We start from the raw sequence: 16,808 nt of genomic DNA on the forward strand, positions 1-16,808 counted from the left end.
CCTGAAGGTTTTCCTTTTTTTGGAAAATCTGGGCAAGGGGAAAGATATGACTGCTGATAACTGAGAGGGAGAAGCCTGGGAGGAGCAGGATTTTTTTGTGGGATGATAAGGTGTTCTGTTTGGACACTGTTTAGTTTGATATGCTTATCAGACACCCAAAAGGAGGAGGTGTTGAATCAGCAGTTGGTTATGAGTTAGGGATTTTGTGTGTGCCCTTAGGCACTGGCCATGTTTTTTATTTTTTAAGCAAAATTATGACCATTTCAGAAAACTATTTTATACATGTAAAGAGGTTGAAAGCTTATTAAGACTAGATTTAGAAAAAAAACATATAATACTTTGAGAAATTCTATGTATAGTGTCAGGTAGAAAGTAAAGTGTTACCCATTTCTGTTTATAAAACCACCTTTAGGCTAGGCGCAGTGGCTCATGCCTATAATCCCAACACTTTGGGAGGCCAAGGTGGGAGGATTACTTGAGGCCAGGAGTTCGAGACCAGCCTAGGCAATATAGTGAGACTGTCTTTACAAAAATATACTTAAAAAAAAAATAGCTGGGCATGGTGGCACGTGCCTTGTTATCCCAGCTACTTGGGAGGTCGAGGTAAGAGGACCATTTGAGCCTGGGAGGTTGAGGCTGTAGTGAGGTACGATTGCGTCACTGCACTCCAGCATGGGTGAGAGAGACCCTGTCTCAAAAAAAGAGAGAAAAATCTGCTTTATACAAACATTTGCATGAGGGTATTGCCCACATTTGAAGGAACACTTAACCTTCCATGTATTATATTTATATGGAGACTTGTCTCTGAAGATGGGTTTTGGAGTTTAACTATATTAAATTTTTTTTTTTTTTTTTTTTTTTTCCACGGGGCCTTGCTCTGTCACCTAGACTGGAGTGCAGTGGCGTAATCTCGGCTCACTGCAACCTCCGCCTCCTGGGTTTAAGTGATTCTCCTACTTCAGCCTCCCGAGCAGCTGGGATTACAGGTGTCCTCCACCACACCCAGCTAATTTTTGTATTTTTAGAAGAGATGGGGTTTCACCATGTTGGCCGGGCTGGTCTTGAACTCCTGACCTCAAGTGATCCACCTTCCTTAGCCTCCCAAAGTGCTGGGATCACAGGTGTGAGCCATCATGCCAGGCCAAATTTGGGGATTTCTGGAGGATGTGCTCATTCATGTGACAAATCTAGGTGCCTTCTATGTGCCCAGCATGTTCTAGGAGACAATGGCTTAGCAGCAAACAAAACAGAAAAACCCCATCCTTGTGGAGCCTAGATGCTCTGGGGAGAAAACATGAGTTTTTGAAAAAGTGAAATGTGATAGCCTTTCAAATGGTGGCAGATGCTACAGAGAAAATTTAAGTGTGGGTAAAGGCAGAGGGTGAGCCCCAAGGTGGAGTCAGTGTGCAAAATGGAAACTCAGCATCATTTCTTCAATGGAGCTGTTTTGGAGAAAGCCTGGGGCGAGCATGGTTGGCCGTGCACTAACCTTTCTATTGTGGAGGCGTGGGGAGGGGAGAGGCATTCTCAGGTGTTTTCCTTAGAAACACAGGAAGGTGAGGGAGAATGTTGGAAACCGAATGAAGAACAAAGGGCATTCAGATTTAAAGATACCAAGATGAGAAGTTCAGAGTCTAGGGTGGTCACCAGGCAGCAGATACTGTTTAAAATAAGTGTTGAATTCCTGGCACCAGAATTCTAGTCCTTTACTATTTTGTGGCTTCCAAATAGAGAAAGTTCATGGAAGGAAGCATTAAGGGCATCTAGTTAAAGTCCTGTGTATCTATTTATCTCTATAGATGTACAGTAGTCCCCCCAATCCGAGGAGGCAGGGGAACTACCCTCATCCAAGACACTCAGTGGCTGCCTAAAGCCGTGGATAGTACTGAACACTAGTGTTTTTTTTTTTGTTTTCTACTTACACATATCTTTGTTTGTTTTGTCTTTGAGACAGTCTCGCTCTGTCGCCCAGGCTGGAGTGCAATGGTGTGATCTTGGCTTACTGCAACTTCTGCCTCCCAGTTTCAAGCAATTCTCCTGCCTCAGCCTCCCAAGTAGCTGGGATCACAGGTGCCTGCCACCACACCCGGCTAATTTTTGTATTTTGGTAGAGATGGGGTTTCCACCATGCTGACCAGGCTGGTCTCGAACTGCTGACCTCTGGTGATCCACCTGCCTTGGCCTCCCAAAGTGCTGGGATTACAGGCATGAGCCACCGCAGCTGGCCCTACTTACACATATCTATGGTAAAGTTTAATTTATGAATTGAACCCAGTAAGAGATTAACAATGATAATAAGAAAATGGAATAATTAGAACAATATACTCTTCACCATTTCATCGTTAGAAGATTCACTGTTAAACCAAATCTCAGCAACCTCAGCATACAATTTTTTTTTTTTCCTTTTCTTACTGGCTTGAGAACTTTCACCTTTTCACATAAAGGAAGGACTTTGTGGCTTCTCCTTGGTATATCCAAATGGCTAGCATCCTTGTACTTGTTCTTTGGGGTCATTATTAAGTAAAATAAGGGTGACTTGAACACCAGTATTGTGATGCCATGACAATAGATCTGATCGCCCAGGTGGCTAAGTGACTAAGGGTGGGTGGCGTCTGCAGTGTGGAAATGCTGGACAGAGGGAGGATCCCATCCTGGATGGATCTGTGGGAGATTTCATCATGCTACTCAGAAGAGTATGCAATTTAAAGCCTTAGGAATTATTTCTGGAATTTCCCATTTAATCTTTTCAGTCAACCATGGGTAACTCAACCTGTGGAAAGTGAAACCGTGGATATGGGGGGATGACTATAACATCAAGAGACATGAGTGAACTCCTTCAGTGGGCTGCCTCAGGGGATTTCATTCAACCTGCCCTTAGCTTTCCTTGTTCTCTAAACTATCAGCTTAGCTCGGAGCTTTGACCTTCTCCTTTGTTGGTCTGAGCACAAACCTGCCTTCTCACTTACCTCCTGGATCCCATGATTCCAGGGCTAAGTTCAGGAGGTATAGAGCAGAGATGACCTTCCCTCCCTAGTCTCTTCTTTTAGTATTGTTTATTTCTAATAAAGGTGGGGAAACTTTTCTTCTTTGATAGACTATAATTTTAGGGTTATGCAAATGCATAATCCATTGAAAAAGGTTTTATTAGGCTTGGCTTCTGAAGAATATAAAATATTGAACTTGTCCATTAAAGAGAGAACAATCTTGATTCAATGAGTATCAAGTAATGAAATAATATTTTAGTTCCATCTCAGCCAGTTGTTACAAAAAGGTCAGGAAAGAGGAGGAGAAGAGAAATAGAAAGGGCCTTCAGGGAATTAAGGAGACAGAGAGGGCTAAAAGAGAGCTTAAAGGGAAAAAAGGGAGAGAGGGAAAGAGAAAGTGAGGGGATTTACCAAAGATAAATTAGCTTTTATTTCCTCCTTTAATTGTAGATATGGGGAGTGTGAAGCTCATAGAAACTGAGGACTCTGGTCAGGGTCACAGAGACGGGGACCTGCGTTTTCCCCCTTATACCACATTAAGAAACCACTATTGGCCAAGCTTGGTGGCTCATGCCTGTAACCTCAGAATTTTGGGAGGCCAAAGTGGGAGGATCGCCTGAGCCCAGGAGTTTGATACCAGCTTGGGCAACAGAGAGAGACCCGGTCTCTCTCAAAAATAAAAATATTAGCCAGGCACAGTGGCATGTGCCTGTACTCCTAGCTACTCGGAAGGTACAGGCAGGAGGATTGCTTGAGTTCAGAAGTTTGAGGCTGCTGAACTCTGATCTGATCTGAGTGAGCTCTGATCACTTCACTACACTCCATCCAGCCTAGGCAACAGAGCAAGACTCCCTCCATCTCAAAAAAGAAAGAAGAGAAAAAAGAAGAAAGAAACCAGTATTTAGAACTTTTCAAATCCTTGGGGGGGGGAAAAAAACAACAAAAACTCAATGCAACCACCACCAACAATAAATAACAAATTTACTAACCCTTGTCTAAGACTAACCCTTGTCTAAGACTTCTGCTTGCTGGAAATGATGCTGGGGGTTGTGATCCTGGGCAGAGAATGTCTCCTGTATTGCTGAAGCTGATGGCTTCCTGTGTGTGGCATTGAGCACGACTATGCTATATTGAGTTTGTATTGAATTGTACCCTAGATCATTGCTCAAGGTACTCTACCCATCTGTCTTATTCAATAATACAGTCATTCATTGTCACATACCAGGCATAATGGGGACTCCAAATAACATGGGAGTAGTCATTGTCCTGAAAGTGCTGTACTGCTAGTAGGACAGTTATGAGGGAAGTGATGCTGCTGTACTAAGTATTGTGAAAGACGAGGGGGAGAAGAGACTATGTCTGAGGAGAGAAGGGCTATTGGGGCAGAATTGGGTGGAGGAAGGGCTTATTTGACGGTGGTCTGGAATTGTTGACTAGACCCCCTCAGGGATACATTGGTATTAAGGAGCCAATTGACTTAGATTTCCATGTATAAAGTCCTTACATAGATGGCTGAAGATAATTTAGTCTCTTGTCAAAGAAGACTTTTTTCATCAGGCAGAAGCCTTTAGCTCTTGTACTCATGTCTTTCAGCCCAGCTTTTTGAGATCTGGGCAGTGAGAGGGAGTAGGAGGGTCCTTGTTAAGTCCTCACTGATTTGTGTCATCCTCTAATAGAAGCTTTGGGTCTCTTCTGATTGCAGATACTTTAACTCAACAGTGGCACCCCTCCTTGTAATATTTCTAAATATTATGCAGCTAACTGTTTAGCCTGTGGAACAGAGTTACCATTCTCACTTTCCTTAATTTTTTAACTTCCTGGAGCCAGTTTTATTCCCTGATTAAAAAAAAAAACTCTTTAGTCCAAAAAGACACCAGTGAATTTTACTTAGAAGTCCTTGCTGAAATATACTGTGTGATGTTCCGCTGGAAGTGAGGTCTCAGGCACGCAGAAATCATCTCAGGCACGGCTGGGAAACCCACCTAAGTTGAAGCTGGGCTGGTTAGGTTACAGTTTTCTGGACACACCTTGGAGGAGGTGGGGAGAAAGAGGTGAGTTGATGAGTTCTTGCCATTGGGTTAATTAGAATTGCTAGTTTGGATCACTAGGAGGTTTCTGGATTCCTCAGCTTAACTTGGGTACCCCTGCAATGTGTGCTCCAATCTTACGGGGCATTGAAAGCCCACCATTTAACTGCAGGCAGAAGCCACCAGCCACTGGGTTCCCTGTGGGAAGGGCTTCCTAGATTAGACAATCCCCATAGGAAAACACGCCTATTAAAGGTGACACATGGCCAGACAAGAAGCCAAGGTGAAAGAAGTTTGTGTACTTGAGTAATTGCATCTATCAAAGTTATTAGAGGTTTCCTAATAGGGCACAAGCAGAAATATGTTTCTTTTTTTTTTTTTTTTTTTTTTAAGACAAAGTCTTGCTCTTCTGCCCAGGCTGAAGTGCAGTGGCGATCACAGCTCACTGCAGCCTTGACCACCTGAGCTTAGTCCATCTTCCCACCTCAGCCTCTGGAATAGCTGGGATCACAGGCACACACCACTACACCTGGCTAAATTTTAATTATTTTATTTTTTATTTATATTTTTTACTTTTTTGAGACAGTCTCATTCTGTTGCCCAGGCTGGAGTGCAGTGGCATCAATCACAGCTCACTGCAACCTCTGTCTCCCAGGCTCAAGTGATTCTTGTACCTCAGCCTCCCGAGTAGTTGGAACTACAGGCGTGTGTCACCACACCTCACTAATTTTTATATTTTCTTAGTAGAGATGGGGTTTTGCCAGACTGGTCTCGAGGCCTCGAGTGATCCGCCCACCTCAGCCACCCAAAGTGCTGGGGTTATAGGCATGAGCCACTGCCTAGACTTTTTATTTTTAAATTTTTAGTAGAGATAGGGATCTCACTATGTTGTGTAGGCTGGTCTCAAACTCCTGGGTTCAAGCCATTCTCCCTCCTCAGGCTCCCAAAGCTCTGGAGTTACAGGTGTGAGCCACTATGCCTGGTGCATGTTAATTATTATCATTTAAATGGTTCCTAATGGATGATGACCATTTTGATTTTTTTTTTTTTTTTTTTTTACTGGATCTCAAAATATTTGAATAAGTTCTTTCTGTCCTCTGCAATATTACTATTTTTTCCTTTTATAACTAATAAATAATTTGTACCTAGATAATTTTAGATTATGTAAATGTCCCATCAAACTTTCATTGACTGGTTTTAGCTTCCATTGAAAATGTTTTCTAACCCCATCATTCTTTATCTGAGAGCTTTTTCCTTCTTCCCCCGTTTATGTCTCAGTAAGGATTAGTGGATTCTTTTGTTATTCAGTGGGTTAGAATTCATTGCTGTCATGATTTATTTGGATGCTTCTATTATCACAGACTCATCTAGTGGGACCTTGTCAAGCTGGGTCCTCTGTTCTTTGGGCCCATCTTCTTGATTCCTTGAATGTTTCCTGATCTTATGGTATCTCATGGCCCCTCTTGTACTTTTTCTGCCCCAGCCTTGGAATCATCTATTTCTTCAAGAAGCCCTGGTTCCTTTTAGAGAATAATGGTATTGGAAACCAAGATCTGGGCACCAGCTCTCACCTACTGGTGTGTCATTGCTTTTGGGGCCTCTCTGTGGATAAAGCTAGGGATTGTGTGTGTGTATATGTGTGTGTGTGTGCGTGCACGCACATGTGCACACATGTTAATTTTTCTCTTTCTCTGTCTCTGTATATTCATCTCTCTCTGTCTGTATATAGCTATATGTATTTTAAAGGTAAGTTTAAGCCAAACCCACGGAGGTAGGAGTCTACTTAAGCACGGATGTGTAATTCTGGGTATATGTCTCTTCTTTTCTCTTGTTGACAGGTGGCTCAATCCCTTGTTTAAGATTGGCCATAAACGGAGATTAGAGGAAGATGATATGTATTCAGTACTGCCAGAAGACCGCTCACAGCACCTTGGAGACGAGTTGCAAGGGTAAGTGGGAGGCAGTAAAGTGGGCATTAAGGAAGCATGGGTGTCTGTGTGTGGGGAGTGGGTTTTGCCTTCCTGAATCGTGTCTGGAGCCTCTGTATACCCTTGAGGCGAATGTTTGTCACCTTCCTCAGGCTGCCCCTAGGCTCAGCCTACCATGGTGGCCTGGGGGAGACTCCTGAACTTCTGGATTCCTGAACTTAACTTGGGTACCCCTGCAATGTGTACTCCAATCTTACGGGGCATTGAAAGCCCACCATTTAACTGCAGGCAGAAGCCACCAGGCAATGGGTTCCCCATGGGAAGGGCCTCTGTAAAGGTTGGGGGAGCCAGCATCAAAGGCCCGAGCTGCCTGAGGTCTGTCCCTGGAGGTGGAAGTGGTGTGGCTGGAGGAGGTTGTGCGGCTTATCTGTGCTATGATGGGTCTTCAGTCCAGCAAAGCTTGGCAGTAACTTGTTTCCCCAGACTTCCCCTCAAAGCCTGTTTTTCTGATGCTACAGATTCTATACCACACATACCCTTCAGGAGCCCTGGGATCAATTAGCAGCATTTATGAAATAGTCACAAAATGCCCTGTCTTAAATCCCTACCTGTCACTCTGCCACCTCCCCTGTTTTATATTGTGGCAGGGTACACTGTTATTTACAAAGCTTTTTCCTCATTGTAGGTTCTGGGATAAAGAAGTTTTAAGAGCTGAGAATGACGCACAGAAGCCTTCTTTAACAAGAGCAATCATAAAGTGTTACTGGAAATCTTATTTAGTTTTGGGAATTTTTACATTAATTGAGGTAAAAGCTTTTACATAATGTGAATTGTTTTTTGGGACACATAGAGTAAACGTGCTCGGCATTGATGGTGCTGTAATGGATGGGGGAACAGAAGGGAGAAGTGGCCAGATGGGGTTTGAAGGTATTTTAAGGTCTAAGGATTAAACGTGTCTAGGAAGCATTAGGTAGTTAGTTCAGTGAGCGTATTTATCCGAGTGAATACTTAAGTGACTAAAGCTTAAGGTCATTATTGTTTTTCTTGTAACCAATTAAAATGCTGTGTCATGGAATAAGAGCATTTTATTCTATAGTAGGACAATGTTGGTGCTCAGTAAATGTTTTAAATGCTGAGTCACTCCTGATCCAAAGAGGATCCTACAGCCTCGAGGAGCGCGTGCCCTGTGGTTTGGAGGAAGTGATTTTTGATCAGAGCCCAGAATAATGTAAGACGCTTTACAGGTGCTCAACAAATAATTGTTCACCAAGCCAAATCTGATAAATGCTCTCCTGGAGAGGTATTGTCACCTCTCCCCTCTCAGGGAAACAGAGCTGAGGGCCTTGCACCTGGGCTGGCGGTGGTGCCCCAGAGGCTGGAGCTGGTTGAAGCATCCAAGAGCTACCCCCTCCCAATGGGCCCAGGTGCTGGGAGCCAAAACCCCCTCTGGGAAGAAGGTCCGAGGACTGTGCATCCCAGGGGATTCATCACACCCGTCCGTCTTCTTTGTTGTCGGAGTGGATTGCCGGTTGGAAGGTAGAGTCTTGGTGCCTGGCCCTGCAGAGAGGGTATAAATGGACATTCCATGAAAACTCAAAGGCAGAAAGCCGGAAGGGCAATGACCTCCATTACCCTGAAGGGCCTCTATCGAGATCCTGCAGCCAGACAGTGCTCTGCCTAGGCACACTGCCAGGTAGCCCGTCTGTTCTGGTCTGCTGCCTGCGAGAGGGGATGCGGAGGGTCCTGCTTGGTGACTTGTGTCCTCTGTGCTACCGTAGGGATGTCAGTGGTCCATGAAAGTAAGAGGGCCGGATGTTGCTGTTGCTACAAAAGGGTGGCTTTAAATGCAGGATGGGGAGTGGTCACGGTGCATTTTTTGGGAATGAGGTGGGGGGGGTTGGTTTGTATGTGGGGGGTGTAGCTCCTGTTGAACATGCTTTTTGTTGTGGAGGGCTTGGTGGGCAGTGGGAGGCAGGTAGGTGCGCTCTGCCCTACACCAGAGGAATCTGTCAGACAACAGGGGACTGGACGGTCCTGGGAGATGGATGGTCTCATTGGTGACAAAGATGTGTTGGCCAGGGTGCCAGATGGTGAATGCCACCTTTGAGAGGGTACCCACCCTGCCTGCATGCCGCTGTGGCTTTGTAGAGGATGGGGTGGACATGTAGAATAACCGGTGGCACTGACTTGAGGGTGGAAGAGGGTGTAGGAGCCCCTCAGGTTCTCCCAGCCCCTCTTCAACCTGTGCCAGGGTGTCCCAGCGACGGTGTTTCCCCATGGCCCCAATCAATCGCAGCTGGAAAGAAACAGAATGACGAGTTGCTGTCAATGTGGCCAGTGTGTGTGGGATTTCCTGGCCCAGTTTGGCTGTGCAACCTCACTGAAGTTGTCTGGTAACCGTGGAGCCTCCGTTAAGTGCCTGAGGCTCACCCCAGGTGTCTGGTTAGGTGTAGTAGGAATGAATGGCCTCACATAGGTTTCGAGGCAGGCCTCCCTCAGCTACTTCCATTTCTCTAGTTTCCCTTTGTTACCAGCTGCTTATGAAATTGAAAACAGGATGATCTAGAATGAACTGAGCTTGTCATGCTCAGGACTGTCCGTGCTGTCATGGGCTGCCAGCCACTTGGGCTGGGGTCTGTAACCCACAGATGGTGACTAGACTACAGTGAGATTTGGGTAAGCTTTTGGGAGAAGCAGGCACAGAAGTAGAGGCTGTAGAAATGTGAATTTCTCCTGAGACTTGAGGACAGGCCCCACTCTGGTGCTGGGAGCAGGGTCATCCTTACTGCTGGTGGGCATGTGGGAAGGGGCCCAGATCGAGGGGAGCTTAATACAGGTACATTTGGTGGAGAGCTGGTCTTTCTTTTAGCAGGGTGGTTGTTGGGCAGTCATGGCAGAGGAGTAGGGAGTGGAGGACCTGGCAAATATGGGGGCTCATGCTCAGTACTGCTTAGCAGCAGCAGTGCTAGTAGAAGCAGCAGCAGGATTAGTAGTGGTTGGTACTCAGTAGCAGTAGCAGCAGCAGTGCTAGTAGCAGTAGTTGTAATAATAGTGACAGTGAATACTTGAAAAATAGTATGTACCAGGAACTGCTATGAATTCTCTTTTCTTTTCTTTTTCTTTTTATTTTCCTTTCCTTTCCTTTTCCTTTTCCTTTCCGTTTCTTTTTTTTTTTTTTTTTTTGTTTGGTCTCCCCTCTTTTGCCAGGCTGGAATGCAGTGGTGCTATCTTGGCTCACTGCACCTTGGCCTACTGGGCTCAAGCAATCCTCCCGAGTAGCTGGGATCACAAGTGCGTACCACCATGCCTGGTTAATTTTTGTATTTTTTGTTTCACTATATTGCCCAGGTTGGTCTTGGACTCGTGCGCTCAAATGATCCTCCCACCTTGGCCTCTCAAAGTGCTGGGATTACAGGCAGGAATCACCATGCTCAGTCAGAAGACATTCTTTTACCCCTACTTTCAGGAAGAGGACACTGGGTGCCAGGTAGTTATATAATGTGCCCAGGGCCACACAAAGTGTAAATGACAGAGCCCAGATTCAGTCTCAGGCACGCTGACTTAGAGCCCTAACCATCTCCAGACTGTCGTAAAGTTGTCTTGAGAACTCTGTCTTCAGTGTCTCTAGCACATGGTTCTTGAACTTGGCCTAGGGATAAGTCTGATGCTAAGAGCTCCCTGGAGCAGTGGGGCATGGCTGTGGGAAATGAGATTGGGGATTATAATTACCCTAGGTTCCTAGGTCTCCTGGGGCCGGAAAGTCAGGTGACATGCTAGAGAGTTGCTGGGGTGCTGGGCAGGTCAGAGCACCAAGGTACATCCTGGTTGACCAGGAACCCTTTTTTTTTTTAATGTTTTTCTTTGAGGCGGGGTCTCTGTCACTCAGGCTGGAATGCAGTGGTGTGATCTCAGCTCACTGCAACCTCCATCTCCCTGGGCTCAAGCGGTCCTCCTACCTCAGCCTCCTGAGTAGCTGTAACTATAGGCATGCACCACGCCTGGCTTATTTTTTGTATTTTTAGTAGAGATGAAGTTTTACCATGTTGTCCAGGCTGGTCTAGAACTCCTGAGCTCAAGCCATCGACCCACCTTGCCCTCCCAAAGTAGTGGGATTATAGGCGCAAGCCACCATGCCTGGCTGACCAAGAACCCTTTAGAAACCTGTCTCCCACTGAGTACCATCCTCCAAACGTATGAGGCGTGGCAGCCCTGCTGAACCAAGTTCATCAACATCCGCGCTGTTAAGACGCCATTCCCAGTTGTCTCCTCCTCAGACAGACGAGGGGGAAGTTTGTGGTCTTGCATGGTCACGACATTGACTCATGGTCTGGGCAGATGTCAAGTTCCCTGTTTTTACTTATCAAAGGCTCTGGGTTTCCTGCATAGCAATGATAGCTCTGCAGTTTTAGAAGCCTTTGGCCTGAATCGTGAAGTGGGTGTGCAGTTTGCTTGGCAAGGATGAAGACCCCAGATCAGCCACTAGTATGGGGACAGGTCTTCTGTCCTGGTATCTGAACTCTCCCACTAGCAAGGTGGGCCCCAGGTATTAGGGCAGCAGGCTAAGGTGTTAAGATGGACCCACACAGTGCTGGCGGCAGGCACCCCTCATATAAAGTGGAGCCTGGGCTTTTCACAGGAGAGCACTTGTTGGTCCTGTATTTACACCAATGTCTTGGTGGTTTATGGTATAAAATTAGACAGTAGTCAGTTATTTTTTAGATGATCATCGTGACTCGTGGATGATGCTCATTTTAACTTTGTGTCTTTAATATAATAACTGGTAGAACTTTTAGTTCTGACGCAGTAAAGTTCAGGGAGCTAAAGCTCTTCCCAGTTCAACTTGAAGTAATCCTTGGATTTTTTTTTTTTCTTCTTTTCCTTCTGGCAGTGAAAACAGCCTGAATTCTAGTATAAATACTCTTGTTTTCCCAGACTTGCCTATTGACACTGGGCTGTTTTGGAGAAGTTGGAAATAATTTCTTAAGATGAAGGTAGTGAGTGTAACATCTCAAAAGCATTTCAGATGCTGTTTTGGGTTTTCAATCATTAAAGCTATTTACTGACCAGGCATGATGGCTTATGCCTGTAATCCCAGCATTTTGGCATGCCAAGGGATGATTATTTGAACCCAGGAGTTCCCAGCTTTAGTGAGCTATGATTGCACCACTGCACTCCAGCATGGGTGACAAAGCAAGACCTTGTCTCTAAAAAAGAAAATTAGGCCAGGTGCAGTGGCTCATGCCTGTAATCCCAGCACTTTGGGTGGCCAAAACGGGTGGATCACAAGGTCAGGAGTTAGAGACCAGCCTGACCAACCTGGTGAAACCCCATATCTATTAAAAATATAAAAATTAACTGGGTATGGTGGTGGGCGCCTGTAATCCCAGCTACTCAGGAGGCTGAAGCAGGAGAATTGCTTGAACCTGGGAGGTGGAGGTTGCAGTGAGCTGAGATCATGCCAGTGCACTTCAGCCTGGGTGACAGAGCAAGACTGTCTCAGAAAAAGAAAAAAAAATTATGGAGTTAGAACAAATGTTAGTTTCACAACTGATTTTATGAAGATGCTTTTTCATTTTTTGGTCTTGTATCTGTGCCGCTTGTGGATCTTCATATTTTAGATAGTGGGAGCTCTAAACTCAACCTAGCATTTCGTCAAAAGCTTCTGTGATGACATTCGGGCCTTTTTTAACCCACTTATGCCAGAGGTTGCCAATTTTTGTGCATGTGTGTGTGAAAAATCAGACCTTGGTGATGACCTTGAGTAGTAGAATATAAATAACTCCCACAAGCTTAGTGTTCCAATAATGGAATGCTAGGCACAAATGGGTTAATTCCTCTGGTTACAGAACAACCGTGCTGTGGATTCATAACTCCCTAGCCATATACTCTTAACTAAGCAGAATGCAAGCAGGGCCTTCCCTGGGTACTAATGGTGGCACTAACAGAAAGAGGGATGGTGACACCAGTTTGCGGGGAGTCTTTGAGTTTGGAATTTCAAATACAAGTGAGATTAGGAATGATTATCAGAGTTAAGGAATGATTATAATGCCCAGAGAAATAAGTACTAGTCTAATGGTGAACTGGTGAACACGGTGCTCTTACAGGCGAATGCTAATTAGAACAGAACAGCCTGCAAATTTCCAGCACATCTGTCCCCTGTGTGCACCTCCATGGAGACTGTGGTGGGAACTGAGCAAGTATCCACCCACTTAGAGCCTGCAGTGGGGCAGGAGGAAGGAGGAGCTTGGGAATCCTCTGTGTGGGCCAAACCACGACACAGGCAGCTTCTCCATTTGTATCTATGCTGCTTGTTGGTCTTTGTATTTTAAATAGTTGAAAACTATCTAAATGTGTCTCTGAGAAATGAGGTGTTTTTTTTTTCCTGAGACGGAGTCCCACTCTGTCGCCAGGCTGGAGTGCAGTGGCACGATCTCGGCACACTGCAGCCTCCTGGGTTCAAGTGATTCTCCTGCCTCAGCCTTCTGAGTAGCTGGGATTACAGGCATCTGCCACCACACCCTGGTAATTTTTGTATTTTTAGTAGGGATGGGGCCAGGCTGGTCTCAAACTCCTGACCTCAAGTGATCCACCTGCCTTGGCCTCCCAAAGTGCTGAGATTACAGGTGTGAGCCACCGTGCCCGGTCGCATGTGTACTTTTTAATTGAAGAAACCATGTTGCTTGTCCTGTACAGATTCCCAGGGTCTAGACTGGGCTCATTGCAAATCCCTCCTACCCCTCTTGTGACCCTCTGCATCCCTGCATGCTGTATCATTTAACATGTCCATCTGATACCAGAAGTTAGTAGTTAGATCTAGAAGCTTGATGTGATTCAGGTTTTATTTTCCCCCCTCCTCCTTTTGGCAGGAGTACTTTGTAGGTGGGGGTGTGTGCCACCTGGCACTTCGAGATACCTCGCTTAGGTCTGGTTGTGTGTGTGTGATATTTGGAGCCATTCATGATCATTGCTTAAGATCCATTAATTTGTTAGGAGTTTGCAAAGTGGTGATATTCCAGTTCCTCATTTATTAGCTGAAATATTTGCATAAAGAGAAACTTTGCCACTGTCAACTCTTTGATACCCTGAGTTACAGTATACTTACGGGAAAGGCAGGAGAAATGATTAATTTTGTTACTTTTTTTTAAAAACCGATTTTCAAAATAATGAGTGATTCTCTAGCATTTTCCTCTGGAGTTAATGGGTTTTTTTGTTATTGCTTGTTCTGTTTATTTTGATGAGTATGATTGTGAGCTCATGGATTTAAACAGTTCTGCTGTGCTGTTCATTATAGTTATTATCCCTGTGCCACACTTTGGCTCTCTTTGGCTAGTGGGAGTCTGTTGAAGTCAGGCTCTGAGTCTTTTGCATGTATACTATTAGTCTTTGCTAGCTTCCTCATTTTCTGGTATGACAAGATGTTTTAGGCTCCCTGAACAGTTTTTGCCCCAGCTGTGGAATCAACCATGTTTCCTAGCAGCTTTAACTCCTTTTATGTTTATATTTAATATGTTTATATTTAAAGATAAACACATCATGCATTTATGTGGGTATTTCCAAATCCGATTCAGGACACTGGTGTTTACTTCATCGCTTTGCTCTTACATCTGTATCTCTTTTCTCCCTTCATCTGTTCTTTTTTCTCACTAGCCTAATCCCAGCCCTTGATATCAACATACTTCCTCATTTATTTTATCTTACAGTATCAATACCATTACCCATAATATGATTTCTGAAAATAAATTAAATTTTTTTCTTTGCAGTTTATGTTGTCCTTAGGGTAGATAATAATGTGCAGGGACTATCTTTTCAAACTATATATATTTTTTAAAGTCAAACAAACTAGTTAAACTATTTTGTTTAAAGTTACAAAAACAAATTATGATTCATCCTTTTGTTTGCTAGGTACAGTCTTTACTGAACATTGAATTTTCCCTGCTCTGCAGAATGGAAGGTCTTAGTTTCATCACTGAAATCTCAGCATCCTTTTTTCCTAAGGGGTTTTCTTGGAAGCCTGACATTTGGCAGCAGCTCTGATTAAAAGCCCTTTGTGATCTTAAAAGTTCTTCAGGGTCAGGCGCAGTGGCTTATGCCTGTAATCCCAGCACTTTGGGAGGCCAAGGCAGGCAGATCATGAGGTCACAAGTTGGAGACCAGCCTGGCCAATATGGTGAAACCCCGTCTCTACTAAAAAAATACAAAAATTAGTTGGGCGGGGTGGCACACACCTGTAGTCCCAGCTACTCAGGAGGCTGAGGCAGGAGAATGGCGTGAACCTGGGAGGCAGAGGTTGCGGTAAGCTGAGACTGCACCACTGCACTCTAGCCTGGACAATAATAGTGACACTCCGTCTCAAAAAAGTTCTTCACAGCGGTTCTCCAGCCCCTCCAGACTCAGACACAGAGACAGTGCAGGACAGGAGAATAGTGATGTGTACAGGCATTGGTTTCTACACTCCAGAATCTTCCAGGGATGGAGAACTCAGGCCCCACCCTGATCAATTGGCCCTAAATCTGGGGGTTGGGTCCTGGGCGTCAGTGAGCTTGTAAGTTTCCCGGGTGATTCTAACATGCAGTCAGGACTGCACTGATTCAGAGGGGACTTCAGGTATATCTGGAGTCTTAATGGTTATTATTTCCCCAGATTCACTTTTTTTCTTCCTTATCTCTGGATCTTTCTCATCCCTACTTTTGTCCCCTGTTCCCCCATTTCTTTCTTTCTTTCTTTTTTTTTTTTTTCCTGAGATGAAGTCTTGTGCTGTTCCCCAGGCTGGAGTGCAATGGTGCCATCTCAGCTCACTGCAACCTCACCTCTTGGATTCAAGTGATTCTCCTGCCTCAGCCTCCCCAGTAGCTGGGATTACAGGTGCGAGCCACCATGCCCAGCTAATTTTTGTATTTTTGGTAGAGATGGGTTTTCACCATGTTGGCCAGGCTGGTCTTGAACTCCTGACCTCAAGTGGTCTGCCCACCTTGGCCCCCCAAAGTGCTGGGATTACAGGCGAGAGCCACTGCGCCCGGCTGTATTTCCCCATTTCTAAAACAAACTGCTTACTCATTTTTCCACAGCTCACTCTTTTCTGCTTGTATTTTTCACTCAAACATGTTCTTTGGTAGCTTGTTTCTATTTCTTGTGTTTTCTTTCCTTCCCATGCAATCAGGTGCGGTGCAGTTGGGCAAGGAATATCTGAAGTGCATGGGGGAGCAGGAGCGTGGAGGCCGCATGCCCACTGGGCCTAGACATGTAATGTGTCACTGCAAGAAAGCAAGGGATGGGGCTCAAACGTCAGGAGGCTGAGTACCAAATACTCCATTGAGAAATATCTGCCTTCAAGTACTCTGGGACTCCGGTAGAACCTGAAGTATGAAACACTGAAGTATCCTACTGAACTCTTAAAAATCTCCGTGGTGTCATAGTTGAGGAGAATTCCTGTGAAGGAGTAAGGACTGTATTCTTAGCTTGTTTGTGAAAAGACTCTTCACCAGGTCGTAGGTTGGTTGGTCTCTAAGATGGAGAATTTATGTGAGTTACTTTTGACCTTGGTACTGATATTTAGAAAGTTTAAATTTGGTTAGTTATAATTTTGATAATGAGTATTTTCCCAGTTGTTTTGTTTCTTATTAATTGAGGGTTAAGATATGGGATGGAGAGGTCGTGGAAAGGCATGGACCAAAAACCAGCATTACTCACCAGTGAGCCCGTTGACTTGACTGGATTATTAAATGCCGTCCCTCGGCAGGGAAATCTGGACAATTAGGTGGTCGTGACCTGCTTGCCTTTTGCATTCTCTTTTGCTGGGTTTATTGCATCTGTTATTTCCTCTGGGGGCCATCCGTCTTGCCGTTTGAATTGTACTCACCCTAGGCTGAAAT

At 44.9% G+C, this 16,808-nt stretch overlaps 1 protein-coding gene across 1 annotated transcript in view; it reads left to right on the forward strand.

The window, feature by feature from the left end:
• LOC113219596 (multidrug resistance-associated protein 4-like) overlaps positions 1-16,808 on the forward strand; it is a 287,215-nt gene that overhangs the window by 51,043 nt on the left and 219,364 nt on the right. The window contains exons 2-3 of the mRNA XM_026446541.2: positions 6,850-6,960; positions 7,625-7,745. Coding sequence (XP_026302326.1) covers positions 6,850-6,960; positions 7,625-7,745 — 232 coding nt within the window. The remainder of the gene's footprint in view (positions 1-6,849; positions 6,961-7,624; positions 7,746-16,808) is intronic.

The sequence above is a fragment of the Piliocolobus tephrosceles genome, chromosome X, assembly GCF_002776525.5.
Source record: "Piliocolobus tephrosceles isolate RC106 chromosome X, ASM277652v3, whole genome shotgun sequence".
Lineage (NCBI taxonomy): Eukaryota > Metazoa > Chordata > Mammalia > Primates > Cercopithecidae > Piliocolobus > Piliocolobus tephrosceles.